At 35.3% G+C, this 23,946-nt stretch overlaps 1 protein-coding gene across 1 annotated transcript in view; it reads right to left on the reverse strand.

Annotated features, from left to right (window-relative positions):
- The window catches only part of LOC110464113 (B-cell lymphoma/leukemia 11A-like), a 112,738-nt gene extending 92,297 nt beyond the window's left edge, over nucleotides 1-20,441 (reverse strand). The window contains exon 1 of the mRNA XM_021519176.1: nucleotides 18,868-20,441. Coding sequence (XP_021374851.1) covers nucleotides 18,868-18,919 — 52 coding nt within the window. The 5' untranslated portion in view covers nucleotides 18,920-20,441. The remainder of the gene's footprint in view (nucleotides 1-18,867) is intronic.
- Between the last annotated feature and the right edge of the window lie 3,505 nt (nucleotides 20,442-23,946).

The raw sequence follows: 23,946 nt of genomic DNA on the forward strand, positions 1-23,946 counted from the left end.
CCCTGTGGGGAGCCTCTCTGACCATCATCAACAATTATTAATCATTAACTTTTTGAAGGAAACACAAGCAGCTGGACAACAGGTTTAAATGGCCTGGCCATTCAACTCTGCTAGATAATCAAGTCCAGCCTTGTATATACATTTGTATGTGTGTATCAGGATGGGGCAATGATCCTTTACTGGGGCCAAAGGTCAACCAGACAGGTCAAAGGTTAACCTTGACACAATATTGTTGGTCAGGCCAATGACATTTGAGACTGGACAAATTGTGGGGTCCCCAACAGGATAAGTTGTAATTGCTATTGTTAAATAGTGATCAAACATCCATGCTACGACCACCTTCCTGGGAGATATCAATGAGCTATGACGCTGTAACAATAGTAACCTCCAGCCGTCTGGTAAGGGGGAACAACTCCTCACCATTTCTTTAGCAGGAGATGAAGTGGAGATGTCTTTTCAGCATCAATAATGCTTCTCATAATTGGTTAAAATGGACAATTGATGATGTTATTAATGCCGGTGTATTTGCATGTGTGCTACATTGCAGCGAGTCAATAGGGGCGACTACTGTAGTGTCAGGCAATGGGCAAACAGATCTCAGTAAGCACGGGAATTTCAAAGGCACACAAAAGACTCCAACAAAATGATTAAACCTGCAATTTGAATAGATAAGAATAGGGAGGCATTGGTTGTGCCGATGTTCATGGCGATCCCCCAGCAGGGCCCCTCCCAATGGAACTGAATACACATTAAGATTTGACATCCTGTATAGGTAAGGTATGAATCAATACTGGTCAGTCCTATACAAGCTCAACCAAGCAAGCTCAAAACACCAGCTACTGGTCATTGACTTTAATATGTATAAGATAGGCCTCTGGGTACACATATAGTACACAGTCTTCATCAGGATCTGCATACATAGAGTCAAACAACTGTAACTGGGCTGGCCACAAAGCCAAGGCTACCACCAGTGTTATTGAGGCTGTGTCCATAGGTCATAGACGTCCCTAAACTTTGATGGTCATAATAGTAGTTAACAACTTCCTGCTACATCATTTTTTGACAGCATTGGAAATCTGATTTACATTCTGGTGCATTGTTTAGAGGCCATGATCCATCAATCCATTCCTAGAGACAGCTTAATCCATTGATTCAATGTATCCTACAGGTTACAGGATCAACAGATTACAGGATCAACAGATTACAGGATCAACAGATTAGAATTTTGATCACTTGGATGTCTGATTCTAGACTAAGTTCTAAACTAGGGGGAGATAAGCTATTAGTAAAATTCATAAAAACTTTGGGGCTGGTAGCCAGTCTACACACCATGGAATCTACCAGTTCCTTCAAAACCATAGAATTCACCGATTCACTCCTGAGGCCATAGAATCCACCGTTTGTCTTCTATACATTTAGGATCTTAGTATTCACTAATAGACACCTTTCTGTTTTCTAACCAATATTTCCTGCTTTATCGTACGATTGATGTACGATTGATATTTATTAATTTTAATAGATATCAAAGCTTGTGGTATTTTACCATACACATGTTTTTTTTCTAGAACTCAAGGTGAGATTATAATGAGGTAACAGCTGCATAGAGGCCAGTGATCAGGCCATAATGGTCCTACATCCAAGGCTCTACCGTCCCACTCCTTGCCTGGGACCCTTGGTCAATAAATCAATTATTGGTAATGATTATGGACATAATCTCCGGACATAGATAGGACAAAAATGACCTGTAAAGTGCAGTTTCCAGATCAGAATTCATGACTACTGTCCAGCCACGACAAAAGGAAACCAGTCATGAATGGCGGACTTTTCCTCGTGATCGGCCTGGTTTTCTGTTTGTGCACTCATGTAGACATGTGTGATGGTGACGTATCCAGGGGAGTCGATGAAAAGGCTGCACTAATACATCGCCTTCTCCCACTGTCCAAGCTGCTGCAGGACTCGTCATTATTAAGGAAGAATGTGGCATCATTAGGTTGTCTTATCCGAGTTACACGATAGATGATGACAAATACCAACATACATGTCACAAGTCCACAACCAACATACATGTCACAAGTCCACAACCAACGCATCTTACTGAGCTAGCTTAATTCATAAATGATCAAAACAAAATAAATTTTAAAACAGTTTTCATTTTTGCAAATCAATATATCCAGGTGAAAACAATATGAGGTACACAATAGTTACAGTTCACTGAGGTTATGACCCTGATCAACAGCTCCTTTGGTAATGGGACCCCCCCTCCCCCTTTTAATGAAAACCCCACTGATTAATACTTAACTCTAACACACTGGTCTGGCCAAACACTACACAGCATCGTTAGTTTCCAAAAAAGTAATGCACATAATTTTCTAATTTTTGTGACTGCTCAAAGGTCATCGTCATCTTTTAATAGTTGTTGTAATTTCAGTAACAACTGAACAAATACAGAAATACATTGTAAGATATCAGTTTTAATTTAACAAATACAGAAATACATTTTAAGTACATGTGTACATTCTTACGTGACTTTATGCTAACAAAGCTTTGCTTGGATGGTGTAGGTCAGCAACCTCCACATCTGGGCCATCAACATCTTATCTAGTGGTTTTATATATACATAATCTAAACATTCCGCCCCAAGTCAATGTTTAAAATGGCTGAAAGGTAAACTGATCGATCAGCCACGGATGCAGTATGATTAATAATGTCCAGTCATTACAGGGCAATGTCCAGCTCTATTTGTTATCTCCTTGACCAGTCAGGGACATAGGACCTATTCTTGTCAACAAATCCCTCAACTTTCTCTAGAAACTGTACTTAAGGTAGAGAGTCCCCATGACCCTCTGTGTTGTATCTCCAAATTTGAAGACTTCCAATTTGTTCAGCTTTTTCAGATTTTGGTGTTGCTTGCTCAATTACTACAGCAATATCTGCTGGAAGATTTTGAACCCCAGACCTCTAGACTTTAAAGCAGAGGTTTTTCACTGAGCTTTTTTCCTTCATATTTGTTAATTCTTTTCAGCAACATGACCAAGAATAATATCAAAATGTTTAAACTTCGTAAAAGGCCTTTGATATATACATATGTGTAAAAAATGTCCCATGTCACGAAATCCTAGTTTATTTCAGTACATTTTGTGAACATTTTATCATTTTCTTCACACATTTGGATGTTTTATTTCAACACTTGAGAAAGGAAAAATAACATCAATTCTAATTTTTTGTTTGCTAAAATAAAGCTTTGTTTAAAGTAAAAAGATTCATTCCTTTGAAACTAATGAGGAGACTTATATTTGGAAAACTTTAACAAAACGTTCACAGTTGTAGACCCATTCGCATCTATCTAAGGACATGGCCTTCAAGCCAATTCATTTCAAACAGACAATTTGCTCGAAAACATTAATTAAAACTCGCTTTTACGGAAAATTAACAAACCCTAGAAGACTTAAGTGTAAAGGATTGTGGATTAGCCACGAGCTCATCACAGCCAAACAAATGCTGTTGATTCACTAATCTTTGTCAACTGTAATAGACAGACTTTAAAAAAAAAGGAGACATTAAAAATTTGAGAGCAAAATTTGAACGAAAATCAATTATTCAAACCTTTAGTCTGGAGAGTGAATTAAATCTAAAGTTTTTTCCCTTTTTTAAAGATTTTGTTTTTTTAAAGAGTTTGTGCAAGACTATGTTCTTTTGTGTTGACGAGTCGTTTGAACAGAGTTGTCTGATCTTTGTTACCTCTTCATCGGTTCTGGTCCAATACCCCAGGAAACTCAAGTCATGTGTGACAAGACTTCTATAAAAATAGCAATTTTGTAATTAATGGTTTTAATGTGATTGCTGCATTAAGGATATAGGTATATTATACCTGGGGTATCCCTTCATTACTCGTTAATGGGTAAACACATGTCAAAACTTGAAACTTCATATCATTTCAAGTTTGCATGTTGTTATGAATTTAAAAGACATAAAAATAGAAAAAATAGATATATATTTCTAGACCTAACACTTTAAAATTCAAATAACCACGCTTTAGTGGACTCACATGACATGTTAAGCCCCCCGATCGCTGGAGTAAGACCGCAGAAACAGTAAAATGCATCAGTGACCATGTACCCTGGCCAGATAGGGCTGCAGAAGTAAACATGTTACAGCCGAGCAGTTAATTTAAAATAAAGGGGACCTGTCAATGTTGTACGGGGGGGGGTGTGATGTTAGCTACGATTGTCAGTGGATGGGACACCTTGCCTTTTGACGGGCAGCCGTAGCCAGGGGGAGGAGAAGGTGCGAAATCTTTAGTCACAGGTGGCACAAATGTGCATCAGTTTCTACAACTTGGGTGACACAGGCTAAATACAATCCTTTGAACTACAACCAATACAACATACAACCCATTAATCCCGGCGTCGCACTCATTTGTTCCCAGCTTTCGAGCCAGGCATAGATAGCTCACACATCAATAACTTTATAAAAAAAAAATCAGTTAAGTTCATGAAATCCAGGAGCTGAGAAGTAACAATGATCAATTTGTTGGTATATTGTAGCCTCAAATACGTATCACTCAAAAATCAGTAATAAATGCATATGTTCTCAGGAATTTAATTTTCACAAAATTAATTGATTTTAGATAACAAAAATTCTTCACAAATCAATTTCACATAAAAATTAAGAAATTTTACAATAATGAATTTTGAAACAAAATGTTATATCTTACAAATGCATTTGATAATAAAATGCATTTCGTTTTGTAAAACTAAATAATATCCCGTTTCTGGGCATCAGTATATCAGATCCGTTTACAGTTATTACCAAAGTAATGCTATTGATTTCTCAAGTTTGCCTATTAATTAAAATATGCAAATTAGACGAGTTAGATGAGGGATAGACCAGTCGCAGTGATCCCATGTTGCGTCGGCTGTTTGGGATTTTATAGGACTTCAAATTCAGTGTGGCTCCTCAACATGGAAGTGGAAATCCAGTTCATAGATGCAGAAACAAATTGACAATATTCCTGTATTTTTATTATTCATTTTCATATGCGGCCATACAGATCAGTCCAAATTTTTTCTTCAGGTGCATGATCTCATCCTAGAAGCTGTTGATGGCTCACAATTCACTGTACCCACATACTCAAAGATCACAACGATCAGAAAGCTATTTCAATAAATTGGTGGTTTGGAATTTTCTGCAAGGTTCCTACATTGCTGAATAATTTCTTTTTAAAATAAAATTTGAAGTGAAAAATCAATACATTTTTCTTGGAAGTAGATAGTTTTATTCTATTCTTTTTTATAATGCATTCCTCAAAATTCAAGGACTGTATTATTTTGACCAGAAACATTGTTTTGCATAACAAAAAAAGGAAAATACTGCTTTTTTTTCTATTTTCAAAGGAAATTTTTCATTGAATTTTTCAAAGACACACTAAATATTCTTAATAAAATATATACTCTTAATAAAATGGTTTCTGACAAATGTTGTCCTTGATTCTGTTGTATTTCAAAAAATCTTATTTTCCTGTATTTTTATAATATCATTTTGCTTTAACATATTTTCCTCCCAAAACATAAGCAGGTCAACATTTTATCACGTGATTATTTAATGGATCGTACTGGTTAAGGAATACGGCGGAATGAAACGGAGATTACACTTTTAAACCTAGAAAATGACATAATCCGGTAGCTTTGGCTTCGCACTGAATGTCTGATCAATGCTATTGATAGATAGCTTCTGTTTTATTCACATTGTTTTACAGCGAGAATTTGCATCTTACTAAAGGAGACACCCTACCACATCATTTGATGGGCACATGTATTATGACATGGCTGTCACAAAACTAATCGTTTGAAAATGATTTTTTCCCCTTCTGTCTCTCTCGCCGCATGCATATATAGTTCATGCATGTCAAATTTCAAAGTAAAGAATTGAAATAAAACTCACAGTTAAGTATGAAATGTAATTCATTTACAACGATAATTGCAGCCATATGTAACGAGAGTGTCACATTGGCTCCAGTGTCAACTTTCTGTCGTGACAAATTTATTCTTCTCCTGACTTTTAGTCAAAGTGACCTGTAAACCCATCAATGCTGGTCAGGTACTTCAAAGGAACACTATGAACTGTCTATAATGACGTTCATTTTGCCTATATGACAGCGTCTCCTGTTTGAAATAACATTCACATTGAGGAGTCTTAAGCTCCGAACAGCCTCATTAGTTATGTGAAAATTTAAATTCAAATTTTTATAAAGATCAGTCCACTGTCTGCTATTGATCCAGAGAAAGCCTTCTCTCTTCGTCTCTTAATTTTGTTATTCTAAATTATTCTAAAACTAGAAGCCTCATTTATATAATTCAACATTTTATACCTGTCATCTAATATTGATTATTAAACAGCTCCATATGATTTAGTTTTAATATCCCATTTCAAATGTTTACTTTAAACCAAGAGGATGAATATCAATTGCCACGTTTCACAATGAGGAATCGGATCAACTGACCGACCGACTAGACAAATTTTAAGATGTTATTTTTTTCTATCACGTTTCGACTGTTTATTTATACTAGTGTTAAATACCCTTATCTAGAATAACTTTATGGCTTGAAAGGTGACATGAACCTTGGTGAAAATTTGGCTCAAGCTGTCATGAGTCAGATAAAATAAAGGCAGTATTGTTGTTGAAATGTTGTGAATGTCTCATCATGTGTAGCGTTCGCCACACTCAAAACCTCCATCTCACAAGGGCGAAAAATAAGAACATTTTCTCATGGGCGTAATCCTTTGTTCTGGCCTTTTCTTAGCGGCCTGGACGCTGTTCAGCTGCTGTCCAGCATCTGTAGGAGCTTTTGTGTTGATTCCCCCCCTTGGCATTGTGTAACCCTATTGTAAGGTCCGCGCGACATTACTCAATCCCACTACAAAAGGCGACTTCTTGTCAACGTTTCCAGTGGCACCAGTTTCAGTGTAAGCAGTGTACACGGATCGGGACATATAATTATATGGTTTGAGATTGGCCACTACCAAGACAGACCTTTGTCCTAACAACCCCCCTGTGGGTGAAGTCCCCGGACTTGCGAGGCATCGATTATCCAAGTAAAGGAGAACTACGTAATAAAAATCCCCAAAACAACATATGTAAATATTAGGCTGAAGTATCTAGAGAAAGTTGGCCTAGCATTGTTTAGAGTAAGCAGATACCCATGGGATAAGTCTAACTAAATTTTTGATGCTGTGAAAATTGTTCTGGTCAATTTTCAAATTTTAGTATGTTTATTTGAAGCTTTTAATACCACCTGTGTACCAATCAACTTCATTTGAATTTCCATTGGTTAATTTTTTTGCAAATAAAACGAAGAGGAAAGACAGTCTTTAAAAATGTTTATATTTCTTAATAGAAGTAAATTTTATTTTTTTAAATACTCGTAAATGAAATGACACATAAGTTGTTTTTCTTGTGGAATGTTTTTGATTAAGTGCTTTGAACCCTATACTACCATAATGATAAATGAATTATGCATTACAATATGTCTAGGTTTTTTAGACACACTAAAATGCATATTTAAGTTCATATTTAGAATATTTCTGTAAATATTTTGTATTTTAACTTTTGATATTACAACTACAATTAGAGTTGTCTACAGCAACCGTTCCTAAAAACAATATCATCTTTCATATAACAATACTTGTAATTTATAATTTAAGATGCCTGTTGAATATTCGAAGTTTGTCTGGCACATTTGCATGTTAAGTGAACATTTATGACATGATTCTTAAAACCTTTTGAAAAGAAAATCAATAGACATCAAGGTTTTATCATCTTGAACCTAATGAAACTTTTATTGCAACACAAAATACTGCCTTGACAAAAAAATATAACATCATTATTTTTGGCTGATATCAATATTTTTATTAAATTTGATGCATGACTGTTAAAAATTACATTAATCAAATACAGATATTCCTTTATTCAAACCTATGTAAACTCACCAATCAACCGCGACTAAAATCTGCTTCACTGACAGGGTATTTTCCACATGATTATTCGGTTTCTTTTTCGTGAAATGTGCAATTTGCCGACTGCCGAATGGAAACACTGAGACTTAATCTAGAAATAATAATCTCTAGGAGAAATTCAACATGGAAATAATGATAATCGTTTGATTTCAATTTGAAAAAGATTTCTGTCATTCCGCTAATGTTGTCGATAATTCGAGTTACATTTTTAATCTCCATTTTAGATTGTGATCGTCTCGACTTTGATTTTTCTGAGGTTGAAGTATAAAAAACCAATAATTGTAATTTAACTAGATTTATGCATGGATTCATTACCGGCTTAAAGAAAAATGTGAAAATTTCTTTATAAAATCTGTTACACATGCATGCATATGAAAATGATTTTGACAATTGTTTAGTTGTTATAATTGTTGATAATACTAAAATTTCATCAAATATATAAGGTGGGTAGATTTTTGTGGGGGACCAACAATTCTGTTACTGAAGCTTATTTAATGGGAAGATAAAAAATTCCATTTATGTGGTTTCTATGATGTCGTGAATGACAAATTTGGTTTTGATAAAGATCTGCCACAAACTCTTCACAAGTTACTCATGGCTAGCAGTAGAAATGGAAAAGACACATCAATTTTACAACTTCAGAATTAAACACTGGCGCTATTGTATTTTTGTAATGTAAGTTTATAAAATAACGATTTGTCTAGATGGAATTAGTGTCCTTTACAGTATTCGGTCTTTCTTTAGTATTTTACATGTTTTACAATTGTATGTAGCCAAATGTTTTAATTTTTCATATGACAATTACATAAAGGATTTTCCATTTTAAAAAGACATTTATTTCAAGGCCAAATATATTTTAGGTATTTTTGGGGGGGGTTTTAGAAAAATTTGAACACACATCTTTAGTTCCAACACAAACATTTGAAGTTTTTGGACAATATAATTTTTACATTTTACAAAAGAAATACATATTTTTGGGAGAAAAGTGGTACATACAGAAAATTGTTCTAATCAAAACTCAATATTTCATTTTGAAGATTTACAATTTTCACCTAAAAGAAACGAAGCTTTCCACTCTGAATGTTTTCATCATCACCAGTTTTAGATCAACATATCCAGAATTATACAGAACATTTTTTATTGTAATTGAAATAATTTGATCGGAATGAAAACTGAAATAATTTAACGGATTAATTTCTATATGCCTGTGACATAATCACAACACTTAGAATTCACTGCTTCGACATCATTTGAATATTACCATTAATAATGGAGGGCGATCGTGACTTTACTTATGTGTACAGAACGGTAGGAGCTATGTGAGGGCAGTTTATTACTGGATTATTAAGATAATGTATAACCTGGCTCAATTAAGTGTGAGTAGCAACTCAAGGCTTGTTACTGAATCCCTATTTAGGATCCGGTGACGGCGCTAACTCCGGATTCATTACACAGTCGATGCACACACGCAAGTTAACAAAAAGATTGTCCAGATTACAGGATTTAGGTTTCACCTGACCAAATCTTTAAAAGTTCACATGAAAACTGCAGATGTGTCAAGGACTTCTACAGGTAAAATACAGGTAGGAGAAATATATATACAGGTAACGTCAATGACATACCGGTAAGAAATGGACGGTGTCCATAGAGACACCCCATGGGTCATTTTACTCGTCACAATAAACTCTACACCATACAGAAATACAGGCACAACGTTTTGTAAGGATTAGAAATAGGTCAGTCTGAAAAGATAATCACTTCTCACAATTTCAAACAATGACGATTTTAAATCCGAAATCTTGGTATAACTGATAATGTGTTGAACAGCTCCGAAGAGTCCTTTGTATGAAGTGTCAGTTTCTGTATTTTAACTGTCATAAGCAAAATTCTTAAGTCAATTAAATTCAAGACACCTTAATTTTTAGTAAACAAGTAATATCTGATTGGCTGGTTGTGAATATTTAAATCACATTAGTGGTGGTCTTATTTTATCATTTAAATAAGGATAAAACTTTGAGCATGTCGCATCATGAATACACAGGAAAAACTTAACTCTGATATTATTTTAGCAAGCATATTAACGCGCCAATTTTAAGACCTGGTTCTAATACCCTAATGAATCTAAATGTATCCTAGTTGACCAATCCTATTTAGCATCCTTCCTTACAAGGTCAGGATACCGGCAATGACCCTCGGGAAGCCTATATAAGCTTAGTCTCATTCACTTTTATATCCCCCTCTTCTATCCCTTCACTCCATACTTTATCCCTTCTACTCATTTTCCCGCCTTTTCTCCGTCTGCTGGATAACCAAACTACTCGGTAGTGAAGCAGACGTAAAACCTATCAATCAGTCAATCAATCAATCAATCAATCACTTTTATATTTATGCAGATGAGCTTGTTTCAGAAAGAACTTCTCATCTGTAAAATCTCTTCAACAAGTGGGGGTGGGATTGTCAAGCACAAATTTATCTTTGCTTAAACACATCATTAATGGCTAGAATATTCAGCGATAACATGGAAGATTCTCCAATCAAACACCTTTGACGATACATATATTAAAAAGAAAAAAAACCACATACACATCTGTGTGCGCACCACACAACAAATTATGCACAAATTAGTATTGAGATAATGCCACTGTAACTTATTCAGATTTTCCTAACTTTTTATAAAAGAGGACTAAATTGAAATCAGGTTTGAAAATAAAAGTTTGTCTTGGCCTTCGTAGGTCGACTGTTAAAATGTTTTGCAGGCTGAAGTGGAAACTACATTGGTGTCTTAATTTTCTTTGCCATATTGTTGGGGAATACTGGCATGATCAAAGGCTTAGACGATGTGTCTCAACCAACTGTCTGTATTTGATGATGTCTGGTGCCTGATTAGATCATTATAATGTAATGTGAAATTACAGAACAAACACTACTTTTCAGTGTTACCTTAAGGAATATTTATACGGTATTTTTTCTACCATTTACTTCTTGTTACAACGACAGACAAAAACACACACATTTTATTATATCGTCATCAAATCAAATGTTCTATTTTTCTTCGGTAATTAATTTTGGAGAATGAAAGCTGTAGTCAATTTTTCTGTTTTCGTCATTATTTCAGATTGACATTAATGAATGCTTGGATTTCCAAACTATCTTTTTAATAAATGATATGAGGTTTAAGCATTAGCATCCATCAGCAGATCAAAGGAATGATGCCTACACAATAAATAGGTTTATCTTAAATTTACAGACACCGGGCGGAAATGTACCCTTTTAATCCACATCATCTCTCCTCTACATAAATGCCCCCCCCGGCATATATCCTCTCATATTAGCATGATAATGGCCTATACCTACACCAGCCTGTACACATAAAATTTATCACGAGTGCTCCAGACTTCCGCATAATGTAACTGATATATATATGTTAATGATTGATTTGATATATGATTTATTCATAAGAACAATACTCCTTTAATTATACTTTTCTTTGTGTTCATAAAAGTGACTTTACCTAGAAAATATCAATTTTAACATTCTGTAAATCTAATTTACCAGACCTGCTCAGATTTATTTCTCTCCCCTACACCCATAATGCTGCCTGCTGAACACTTGTCTTTTGGATCTCGAAACAAAATATGTTCCTACATTTTTCTGACATTGATGAACCTTTCCCTACTCTAAGATGTTGAAAAGAGAATTTTAAATTTCATTTTGACAACTGTTTTATTAATATTTATTAATGATAGATAATAATGTATTTTAAATTGATAGAAAATGAGGAATATATAATCAATATATATATATATCAATTTATGTTGCATATGAATCGGTTCTCACAAAGATATTATATACCATAAATGTACCTTTATAAGGGCACTTGAGCAAAACGTTCTGCACATTAGATATTTGCATATTCATAAATGAGTACCTTAAAATATGTGAAGTAATTTCTTTATATCAAAAATCTTCCTACTGTGTGCTGTTTAAACTTTTATCCGACGCCAAGCAAAGGTAGGAAAACTGATGTGACGTTACTTCCTTGTCAATCCTCTAATTACGTGTAAAGTGGCCCTGTCACCTTACCTGATCTACCACTGGTTACCATTCCCTTAACCAATGGAAGTAGATTTTAAGACTGGGCAGGTTTTTCTTTATAAAACAAATGGTCTGGTCATTACAAACATCAGGCCTTAACTCATCAGCATTTATCATACATCATCTTTATTTGGATTTCACACATTTTGATATATTTCGAGAAATATCCAAAATTTTGATGTTTTACCTCAGTAAGCACTTCAGGATTGGTACTAAAATCCTCCTAAATTAAAACTATATTTAATTTACAATATCACCATTCTGATGTTTGATTTTCTGACTGAAAATGTATTGGTGATAATAAATTTTTAGACTTACAACATTACAAACTTGATAATTTTAAGACTGATAAAATCAAACTGAATAAGTTTCTAGGTGAAGAAATTACATTTTTTCATTCCAGAGTTAGAGTATTATAAAAAAAAAATCAATTTCTTATTTTTAAGTTAAAGTAAGAGTTATTTCCCTTGCTTTTTTTTTCATCAAAGCTCTGGCAAAACAACAATAAAATGCAAAGCCAAACATAAATATGCCAGTTTAACACCTAATTAATTTCATGAAGCTTAAATGTGCAAACATTGGTGCATGTAGAAAAAAAGATCATTCAAAAGTCCAGTGCAAGACCACCCACCTTTTCTTGAAGATATTAACAAAAAACTGAATTCTTATCGAGAAATATTGGGACATAAATATCAGGCATCATGTGATTCATAGCTGCAGATCCACAATCCACAATAAAATTCTGATACAAACTTTTATTTTTGTTCATACAAAAAAACACTTTTCTCCTGAAAGTGTTTTGATGAAATAATATGCCATGGAGAGTAGCCAAGCCCGGCACATGTGCTCAAAAACTAGCATATTGTATCAAGTGTAAGAAATTGCCTGTATGGTAGATACATCTCATAGATAGAAAAAAAACTGAGGGTGATCCATTTTTGCCAAAGGCAGTAAGGGTTACACCTGATGGTAGGAAACTGTTTTTTTTTTCACGATTGTTTTTAAGAGAGACTTCTCTACCTTGCACAGACAGTGAAAATTAAAAATAGAATACCGCGAAGATCCTGGGCAACTTAATCGGAGTAACCCCTGCCAAGTTAGGTTCTAACAGCCAAAAAATCTCCACCAATATATCAGACATACATACTACTTTGTTAACCTGTGTGTCAAAGTCATTTAAGTCCGTGTGGCTCTGTAACATGTGGCTCTGTAACGTTACAGAGTAGGTTTTTGTTGTCTGGTATCCCTCCCCGATATGTGACAAGCCCCCTCCCCGCCCTATACCTGTGTCCTACATGAAAGTTACCTTCACATTGACGGTCAAGGCTTGTACTTATATATTTACATAAACACTTCACAGTTAACCATGATTAACAATTTACATACAAGACTTGTCAATACTTAACACACACGACATCAACACTTCTCACACAAGACTTGTCAATACTTAACACACAAGACACCAACACTTCTCACACAAGACTTGTCAACACTTTACACACAAGACACCAACACTTCTCACACAAGACATGTCAACATTTTACACACAAGACACCAACACTTCTCACACAAGACTTTTCAACACTTTACACACAAGACACCAACACTTCTCACACAAGACTTGTCAACACTTTACACACAAGACACCAACACTTCTCACACAAGACTTTTCAACACTTTACACACAAGACACCAACACTTCTCACACAAGACATGTCAACATTTTACACACAAGACATGTCAACAGTTTACAGACAAGACATGTCAACACTTTACACACAAGACTTGTCAACACTTTATAATTTTATGTAACTTTTCGCTAATTTACAAAACAAGGCATTGGATACCTTACAAATAAAATCTTTCATCACTTTCACAGATGAATGCGACAATAATCTACACAGGAAACTTGTCATCACCTTGCAGACATCAGTTTTACAAATCCTTTCTATGCATACAAATCTTTATTCACTTAAAAGAATGCCAACACTTTCCTCCATAGGAAATATCTGTTATCTTTTATCAATAATATTGATCCTATAGCTTATCTCCTTCTTCTAGAAAACCTTGTCTATTCCTTTAGATACTCAAATCATTACACCTCAAGTTATGGAAAATAATGGGAGATCATCATTAGCAAACAAATAACTGACAATCAAGGATTAACTTAATATTAGTCTTCTAACACGTTTTTCCCAATCAAACACCTCAATCCCTGATAAGGTAACAAGTTTAAAAAAAAAATCAAAAAATCTTTGAAATTATTGAAAATTTACTGGTTTTTTTTTTGTGTTTTCGTCTTCAGTTAAGGATTCTGAACCCCTGAATTATGGTAGAAATACAATTTTGTTTCAAATTTCACTGTCTTTTAACATGTATCGGATGAAATATTTGAATCGGAGTCTCAGTAAATCAGCATTCAACAAATGGGTCCTGGCCAACTATTTGTCTTTAATATCATTATTTTCTGACATTGAACTCAAATGACTTTTTGCCCAACCAGTCTTTTCTTCATATTGTTTAAAATTAATTGATAGAGCTGTTTGTAATAAGAAAAGAGTACTTTCAAGTTCAATATTTACAGATTTTTGGTGTTTATTTTTTCGTTGAGTAAATTGAAGTTTTAATGTACCATAGGATCACAGTTAACAGCAGATGACCCAATATCTTGCATCAGGTTTTTTTACCCTAAATTCAATCCATCAAATTCATCGAAATTCTCCCCAAATAAATCATGAGCTGGCAGAGGCCATGCAATACCATGGCAACCATGTGTCACCGACTCTTTCATTGACGGATGCAAGTTGGAGAAGAGGCTGAACTCTGACCTCGCTGAGAATATGGTTAACATTGGCCACAACACTCCATACCTTGATGAAATGCAGGTCATCTCACAAATGATCTTTTTCTCTTTTAAAAAAAATGCAATTTCTTGTCAGAAAGAGAAAAAGATATTGTGTTCATTTATATTTAAACTTTATACATCAAATTTGGTTCCAACTAAAAATAAATAAATGTCTCTCCGAGCAAGAAATTGTGTTTTGTGGGGAAAAAATTGATATTAAAACAGTAAATATATCAATGGAGTCTACTTTATATTCTTCTTTTCTCCTCAATGAAAACATCTTTTACTGAATATTATTTTCAAAAAACGAAATTTCCCACTTTCATTTTCTCTAATTTATTGCTTTAATAATTCATAATCACCAGACATTGTTTCAATTTTACAGACCAGAACTGAAGCCAATGAACTTTCTGATTTTGGCAGTGTGACACTTTGTGTGGTGAACTTTGACCCTTCCCCCTCTACATCTGTACCTAACCAGTACTTTCCCACATCCCCCCCCCCCCCCCCCCCCCCCNTGGCAGGACCCCCATGAGAACCAGGCTGCCCATGCAGACAAAATATATCCGACAGGGCCTCTTTTAGCCTCTATTCCATCTGGTAGCCCTGGCGATGATCTAACGCTCCCCCTCTCTCTAGCTAGACAACACTGTGATTGCCTAACTGTCTCAAATTCCACAGCAAAGGTTAAAAACCGGGCAACCTTGCCTGCATGTCACTGAGAGTTGATAGAAAATATACCAAATGTGAAACATGTTATCACTTTAAATATAATACTAAAGCCCCATGAGTCTTTAAAAAATCCCTGCAGCTGACCAATCGGTGCAGCGAATCTGCACTGCACCGAACACCTTCGCTTGGGGCCTTGGAAGGGACAAACAGGTTTTTTCAGGAAGTACATATACAAAAAGTTTCACAGATAAAAGGCGATACGATACGTGGTTATTGCATATTGATGTGTACCACTGTTTGTATCTTTCCCAATTCTATTATTTTAGATCCAGTTGATTTCTATTAGTGTTCTATTTTTCCACAGGACCGCCTAACATGACCTTAAAAAACTGGTTATAACAACAAATTTGTTCCTTCCGCCCAGCGGTCCCCTAGCAGACCTTCTGACAGAGCCCTTCTGCTCGTCTGTATACAGGGGCCCTCGTGAACTGTCAACATGGTACCCTGTCCTTCTGTCAACCTTGAATACCTACTCTCTCAATTGATCGGCAATAAAATCGGTGTTTTAGTTTCAAACTACACCTATCCACTCCACTGCACAAGGTGCATACATATACACAACATGGTGCATAGAGAGTCGCCTATTGAGACACCCCCACGCTATAGTCATATCATGGTAAACAATTCCCCTGTCGTTAATACCCCCCCCCCCCCCCCCCCGCCTCAGACAATCCCCACAGCAATCACCTCTGTAGTATATACATATGTGATTTGATATGGATATGCTTGACATGAAAATATAATTTAATTTCATATCCCAATGATCTTGTCTGTATATTTTAAAAGATGACAAAATTGTTGGGATATTAATACACTTTCTAATTATATCTACTTCAAAAGCAATGAGTAATACTGCAGTAGGGTTAGGTCACATTTTTTTAACCAGGAAGGTCCGGTTCGTGTGTGTTACTGCGCAACACAAACGTGGGACCGAGTGTAATGCAGGGTACTGCAGGACATTGGGTAGAAATGTGCACCTCGCTCAGGTGGCGAGGCTATCGGTGTGAGGCTATCGGTACAAGTGCGCAGGCCAATGAAACTGCACACTGGTCGACAAATATGAGATTTGGAACAGAACCTACATGAGGGGTCAGCTATATAGCAGGGCCCTTTCTGCTTATCTAGCGTTACTCAATCCTGTATAACCCCGAGACATGACCCGACTCCCAATGTATACCCATACCAACTAGTCCAGTGGGTCGGTGTTACCGCTGGTGCAGCGAGTAAACAGAAAACGACCAGGTTTACTCTGTCTGGGAAGGGGATTAGGGCTGAATAGATTTCAAGTGGGTACACTGTGAATTTGAACTTATTTCAAATGCCTACATCACTTCCTGAGTTTCTTTAAATGTTTGTTTTTTTACTTACACGTCAGAAAAACTGTAACTGGAAATATTACCATTTTTGTTTGTTACAATAGGGAAACAAAAGGTGCTACAGAATTATTTTTCTTAAATCTTACAAAAAAAAATACACCTGCAAGAATAAAAGCTACCAATATATTCCTCATTTTAATTCATTTTACTCAAAGAAACCAGAACTAATACAAGATAAAATTTAAACAGATAACGTAACATCAGATAAGTAGAAAATCTACCTATACATTCTTTAACCTCACTATATTTAAATTATCATGGCAAATAAACCTTTTTAAAAACATGTGTTTCTCCTCATGGGTAAAAAGTTTTTTAAAAATATATATATTCATAAATAAGAAAACTTAATTCACACCTGCAAAATATATACATACTGGGATATTGGATCAAAGAAAGAACAAAAACAAACAAATTACCTCATATTAGAAAAATCAACGAACATTTATTTCACTTTTATCTATATTGTATCTTCATCAATAATTATTACTTATTTTACATAATTTCCTGGTGGTCACTATTAACACTACATTGGATCACATTTCCCGGTTGTCACTAATGTAGTTAACTTCAAATTAAAATTGATTGAATATAGGGGAAATCTTCAAAGAAGTTCATTATGTCTGCAACAATCCTATTAATTATTTGCATGTATTTAACAAAAAAACAATCTTGCCTTAAAAATGACATTGACAGATAACCTGAATGTTGAATGATAAAACTGATTTATCATTTTTTTAACACCGATATCTGTCAAACAGCTAAATAGCAGGATAAAATAAAATAAAAAAATATCTAGTGCATCTACAGTAGAAAAGTAATTTCTGTTACTTTTTAAAAATCTTACATTCTTTTAAGGAAATAACTAGAATTGCTTTCACTGAAAAAAATGTCTGTCTAAAAATGACAGTGACCGTTCTTACATTACAATGACTCAGCTGGGAAATGCAGATTCGTTATAATGGTTTTAAATTACATTTACATACTTGACAATTACTTAAAAATAATATTCAATAGTAAAAATAATGCATTAACTCACCAAATACTCACTTGGAAGTGTTGTAAATTCCATGAAACAGAAATGAAAGGCGAATGGAAAGAGAACTAACGCTATTGAGCATCCATGTCAGACTACAATACCCCAATCAGTGTTATTTCATTGGTTGAACGATTAGTTTTCCGGTAAAACTAAAATGCTCGTTATAATGTTGTCGTTTTCATCAGACATGAAAATATTTTTTCTTCACAGCGTTCTCTGTTCAACAATCTTTAAACCACACACGAGTGTCAGATTCTGTGTTTCTATGAACGCCTCTCGTGAGTTTAGCGGCGGGGAGCTCATTGTAACAACTTTTACCTGTATCTAAATAACGTTACAAGATATAAACAAAAACAACGTGTTTTATTTTAACTAAATACTAAACTGCCAATGTAATTGAAAAGTTTTAAATTCTAGTTATCGGATGTTTAAAACGATGACTGGTCGCTCTGACAACCTTTTTTGACACATGCTGTTTTTCCAGCGTGGCTACTTTCGTTATTTCACCTGTGATCCTGTAAGTTTTCTATTTCTTTGAAAACAACATTACACGTGATAGGAATGAAGATCGTGTGTTTTAATTGTGAAAACAGACCCATGCTTAGTTATCTACGTAACTTGGTGCAACAAGGGAGCGGCTTAGCCCGTCTGGTCCTGCCTCAGCGCCAAGTTTACGGACCGTGTCCATTGAACTGGTCAGAAAAATGGCCTCTGTTTGACAGTGAATTAAACAACTTTCTACACATTTCTGCGTGTTAAAAATTACTTACGTGAGTCCAGTGCTTTCCTCTGTTGCGGTCTTCCCTGTTTTCTTCGCGACATAGCGTTGGTCTGATCATTAAAACGGTGATTTCCACCCAAGTATTACATCTGGACAAAGACTATCAACAAAGATGGCGGACTGTGTAAGCTGAATCATGGGAAAACTCGACCAGCACCTTCCTAAATTTTACTTATCCCTGTTTCTTCTGTCTTCCTAATGCACACCCTTCACCTCATGAGGACACGATGCGTCTGGCCACCAGGGTCACTTGAGGTCGCCCGAGCCACTGACCGCTCACACGTAAATAAACAACTCGATTGACCAGTCAGCCGCTACACACACGGTACAGGTAGGTTTGTAGCTACTCGTACCATCCAACGTTTAGAAACAAAAAGTGTTTATTAATGATAACCCATATGCTGTGGTCACCTCATCCATAGGTTTATATCTTTCCTGTTGTGATCAACAACACAATCAGTAAGTGAACCTACGCTTTAACACATAGAGGAAACATGTGCTGCTCATAGGCCAACATTTTTCAGTCCAGTGTGTACATCCGCGGACTGGCTTGTTTTAAGTCACTGACTCTACTATGACCAACGACTTCACGTTTATGAAAGTAAGTATATATTTGTCAATTGGTCTGTTAGTTTTTAAATGATAGTCATATTTAGCTAAAAAGTAACCGGTAGGATGTCGTCAGTACGCCGGGAAATACTGCGGTCAACTGAAGCGTGGTGGCCCGTAATATGGGTTACAGGCAAATGACCCCGTCGACCGGCACAGTCTATTTCAACCAAGGGGGTGATAGGTGTGCGCAACATTACGCTAGTTTACATCATGACCAGTATTCCTGCACAGAGCTTTGCCAGTGCTGTACAAAGGAGGTATGGTCACTATGGAGCAAGGCGATGCACACCAGGGTAAACGTGGTCGACTAGCACACTGTACATAGTAGGCCGGCCACACGGAATGATATACATATTTGTTAGGTCATCACAATATACTTAAGTGAGAAAACACACTGTCCAGGCGAGTCCATATCAAACATATATATAGTCTGCACGAGGATCAAATATGAACTCCATGTAAATCGTATCGGGTTGGGATCAGAAAACTCATGCTACTGGCGGCTTCGCTTGGTAGATCAAACATTGAAAATAAAGGAAAAGAGAGTGACAATAATTATACTTACTGGTAATGGTCGCACAGGACCGCGATATATTGTAGAGTAGAACTTCAACAGGTCATGGATCCATGCTGTCAAAATTTGTCTTTTAACACTTCTGGTTAAATCGGATTATTTTTTTTCTTTCATCCTTTCATGATTGGATCTTTGGACACAATGTAGGAGTATAGCAGACTTCCTGTAATTTTCCCCGGTTTTATAGTGCCGAGATAAGTTACCCGCGTGAAATATGTACCATTCATTGTCAGAGAATTAATGATTTGTATCGAATGATGAAATATGTATTAAAAAAGTACATTAGTAGGAGAAAATATGCCTCGAAGTGTCATATTATGATAACATATGTCTGGCGATGTCATATGTATGTATATGTTAAGGTTAAGATATACCCTCAAACTCGTATCTAGTAGTCAGCGAGCCGGCGGAAAGTCTATAATATGTACTCCATCCGCGCGCTGGTATCGAGGTCAGCTCAGGACACGCTTGTCCACTAGTACGTTAGCGTAAGGTCAAGGTAAGGGTCAGCTCAGGACAAGCTTGACCATAACGGAACCTTGCGGCTTATCTTTCCCGGTACTGAGTGGTGATCGTTACCAGCTGTGAGGATAACGGCAATTATCACAGCACCAGATTAGTCACGGTCGATTAAGCATGGTCAGTGCGTGTGGCCGGAGCGATATCGTATTATTGACCCGAAGTGACCAGTGTGTCGAGACGGTGTGATATCGCCCCAGGTACTGGCTATTAGGTGCTAATTATTTATTGACCTCGTGACCTACTATCAACTGACCAGTCCGTCTCGCTGACCATTACACTGACCAATACACACCCGGACAGGGCGTAACGTTAGGGTGAAATTAAGTGCTCTAAAAGTTACTTAATTATGAATTTCTACAAACTGACCACAATCATCAACTGATTAAACTTCACTGGAAATAAAAAAGAAAAATCTAATAAGTTTATTGAAATATATCTCTTATTATTTTCTGAAAGTGACAAAAATCTGGTAAGTGATATATTAAAAAGGCAGTTTTTCATAAATAATTCTTGAATAGAATTTGGGTGTTTATTTCTATGTATATAACTGGGTATGCGATATGACATGACCGTTGTCCAAAATAAATAATCGTGCCTGACCCGTGTCAGTCTGGCCGAAACGGTATGGCCAATGGCAAACCACGATCCATGCAGATAACTTGGCGCTGGTGTTTGTTTATTATAAGTATCAAAGACCATTGTGTATTTACACAGTATTGTGGTAACACTATTGTGTCGAATCATTATGGCTCACGTAACGCCATGGTGCTATAGGGCAAGGGGAGGCAATCCGTATTGCAATAATTATATCATCGACCGACAAAGCAAGGATTACGTAACACAACATGTAAAATAATCAACCGAAAGTCTGATTAGAAAATATTTGGGTAAAAATATCATCGATACAAGATTCAAGATATCCTTCACAGATCTGATTGTACATTTGTACGTCAAACATTTTCATCTGCATAAGTTATGAGGTCGACAGCTTCGCCGAGGTTCGTAGATCCGTCACCATCGCCCAAATCGAAAGATTATTTTATTGTTAATTATTTCAGTCTAAAACAGACATGCACATTAATATGGCGACACGTCTATGTAAGCTGGATTTAGTTTATAGCGATGGAAATAAAAGCACGTGACGCCTGCATATATTTTACATTAAATTATCCATTTACATGTATACATCGGAGTCAGTTTCAAAAAATTGAAATACATTTTCTTATAAATTTCACAGTATTTCTTTCTTCCTACGATAGTCTGACTTTTACTGGTATAAACTTAAATGTCTGTCATTTTCCTCTATTGAAAAGAAACAAAATATCGAGAGAAAAAAAGAATGAAATGATCAGTCTAAAATTTATTTTCATTTCAGTACTTAATTAAAGGGAATGAAAACGGCACGTTACACTCATATTACACGCCTTTGGTGTGACACTACTGCACTTTATATAAGTACTTCTATCATATTGTCTGTAATATTAGAATTAATCCAAACCACGGAAACAGATTTAAGTAATTACCGGTTCAAACTATTTTTTTATTCAGTTTACAATGTATCAAAAAATATGAGAAAATGCAAGAATTTTAGAAAATTGAAATTGTACAAAATATTTTTTTTTTTTCGATTATACGATATACTACATTTTTTAGGAAATTGATGCGTACGCAAGCACAGCCTGTTTCGAAAATACAATACGTGTTAAAATGCACATTACTTGAAATGTAGCATTTTCAAGCAAACCAAATATTATAAATGTAATGTAGGAAAATACTAATTTGTTCAAAAATACCAAATATTGTAATGTCATGAAGAAAAATGCTACTCCCTTAAAGACAATATGATTAAATTTAATTGTTTCATTATTTCCTAATGTAATAAGATATACAAATTATGTTCTGTATCTTATCACGTTGTACTATTACAGTGTATAACATATTTCTACTTCCAAAGATAAACCATCTTATATGTCTAGGAGTAATCATGAAGTAACAATAACAACAGTCAACCTTGGTCGCTATAAACCGTTATAATGATTTCTGTCGAACTCGTACGCTCCGGCCAATACCTCACTTTTAGTTCCGGACAGTTCGGCCAGTCTCATGTGTGTATTGGTCTACCAGTGGTCAGTGATCACGAGGGCAATAAACAATTAACACCTAATAGCCAATAGTACCTGCGGCTAATATAACACCGTCTGGACACACATGACGTGTCGGTCAGTCTGACCACGCGCCTGACTGTATACACTTGTTTCGGCGGGTCAGTCTATGTCCCTCCGGCCACACGCCTGAAGTCCGTGTACTGTTAACCGTGGTTTTGATCTTATCCACCAATAAATCGGTAATACACGGTTTTTCAACAGCGTGCAACATTGAACAATGATTTCATAGCAGAGTAAATATTGTATCTTATAATTCTTCATGATTTCTTCCCCACTGTATTTTTTTTATATAACAAAGTTTCCAGTTTACAAGATATTATGAATTAATTCTTCGCGCCATTCAGACACAAAATAAATTTTATCATTAGATAATTGTGTTTCTATAAAATATCTTGATTTTATAAAATTATATTTTTTATATTGTATCAAATATTAAATTAAGACCACAAAAAATATAAAAACCTAGTTTGCTATGGGGTTTGAGCTTTCCTTTGTCTTTTTTGTTGATTTATATATCTTTTCCTATACTTTGCATTTAAACATATTTTTATAAATAACTTAAACGTTATTTGCAACTATGCATATACCTAGATCACTAGCGGAAAACAAACCCAAAGTAAAGCAGTTTTGATATAAAACTAGCAAGATTAACCTTATAAAATTATCTAAGGTCTGTATTTTGAATGGGTTGGTAGGAAAAGGAAAAAACAATGTTTTTAATCGCTTATATAAATCAATTTTTAGTTATAATAGCTTTGTCATAATAAATTATTTTCTAAAATTTAAATAAGCATTTGACATTTGACACAATTTTCATTGCAGCATGCCCTGAGAGAATTTGCAGTAAATAACAGCGGGTATAATTCTACATACAGGCAAAATATATAGAATTGCATGGTTGCATTATTTATTCTCAAACAATCGCCAAATACTTAGAAAATATCTAATATTCTCAATGTATCTTTGGACCACTATTCATTTTCATTTAATATTTGACATCGGTTTGATCGCAAAATATCTGCGACTGTTAGATAAATCAAAGATGAATAATGAGATCTATTTAAATGAATATCATTTTGATTATCTATAATTAGTAACTGTGCCAGCTCCATGTACATTGTACGGCCGTTCCCTCTGTCCTCTTCATTCCTCTTTACATTCTTTCTTCTTACTTTCACAAGCATTTTACATTTTA

This window comes from Mizuhopecten yessoensis, unplaced genomic scaffold (genome assembly GCF_002113885.1).
Source record: "Mizuhopecten yessoensis strain PY_sf001 unplaced genomic scaffold, ASM211388v2 scaffold1527, whole genome shotgun sequence".
Lineage (NCBI taxonomy): Eukaryota > Metazoa > Mollusca > Bivalvia > Pectinida > Pectinidae > Mizuhopecten > Mizuhopecten yessoensis.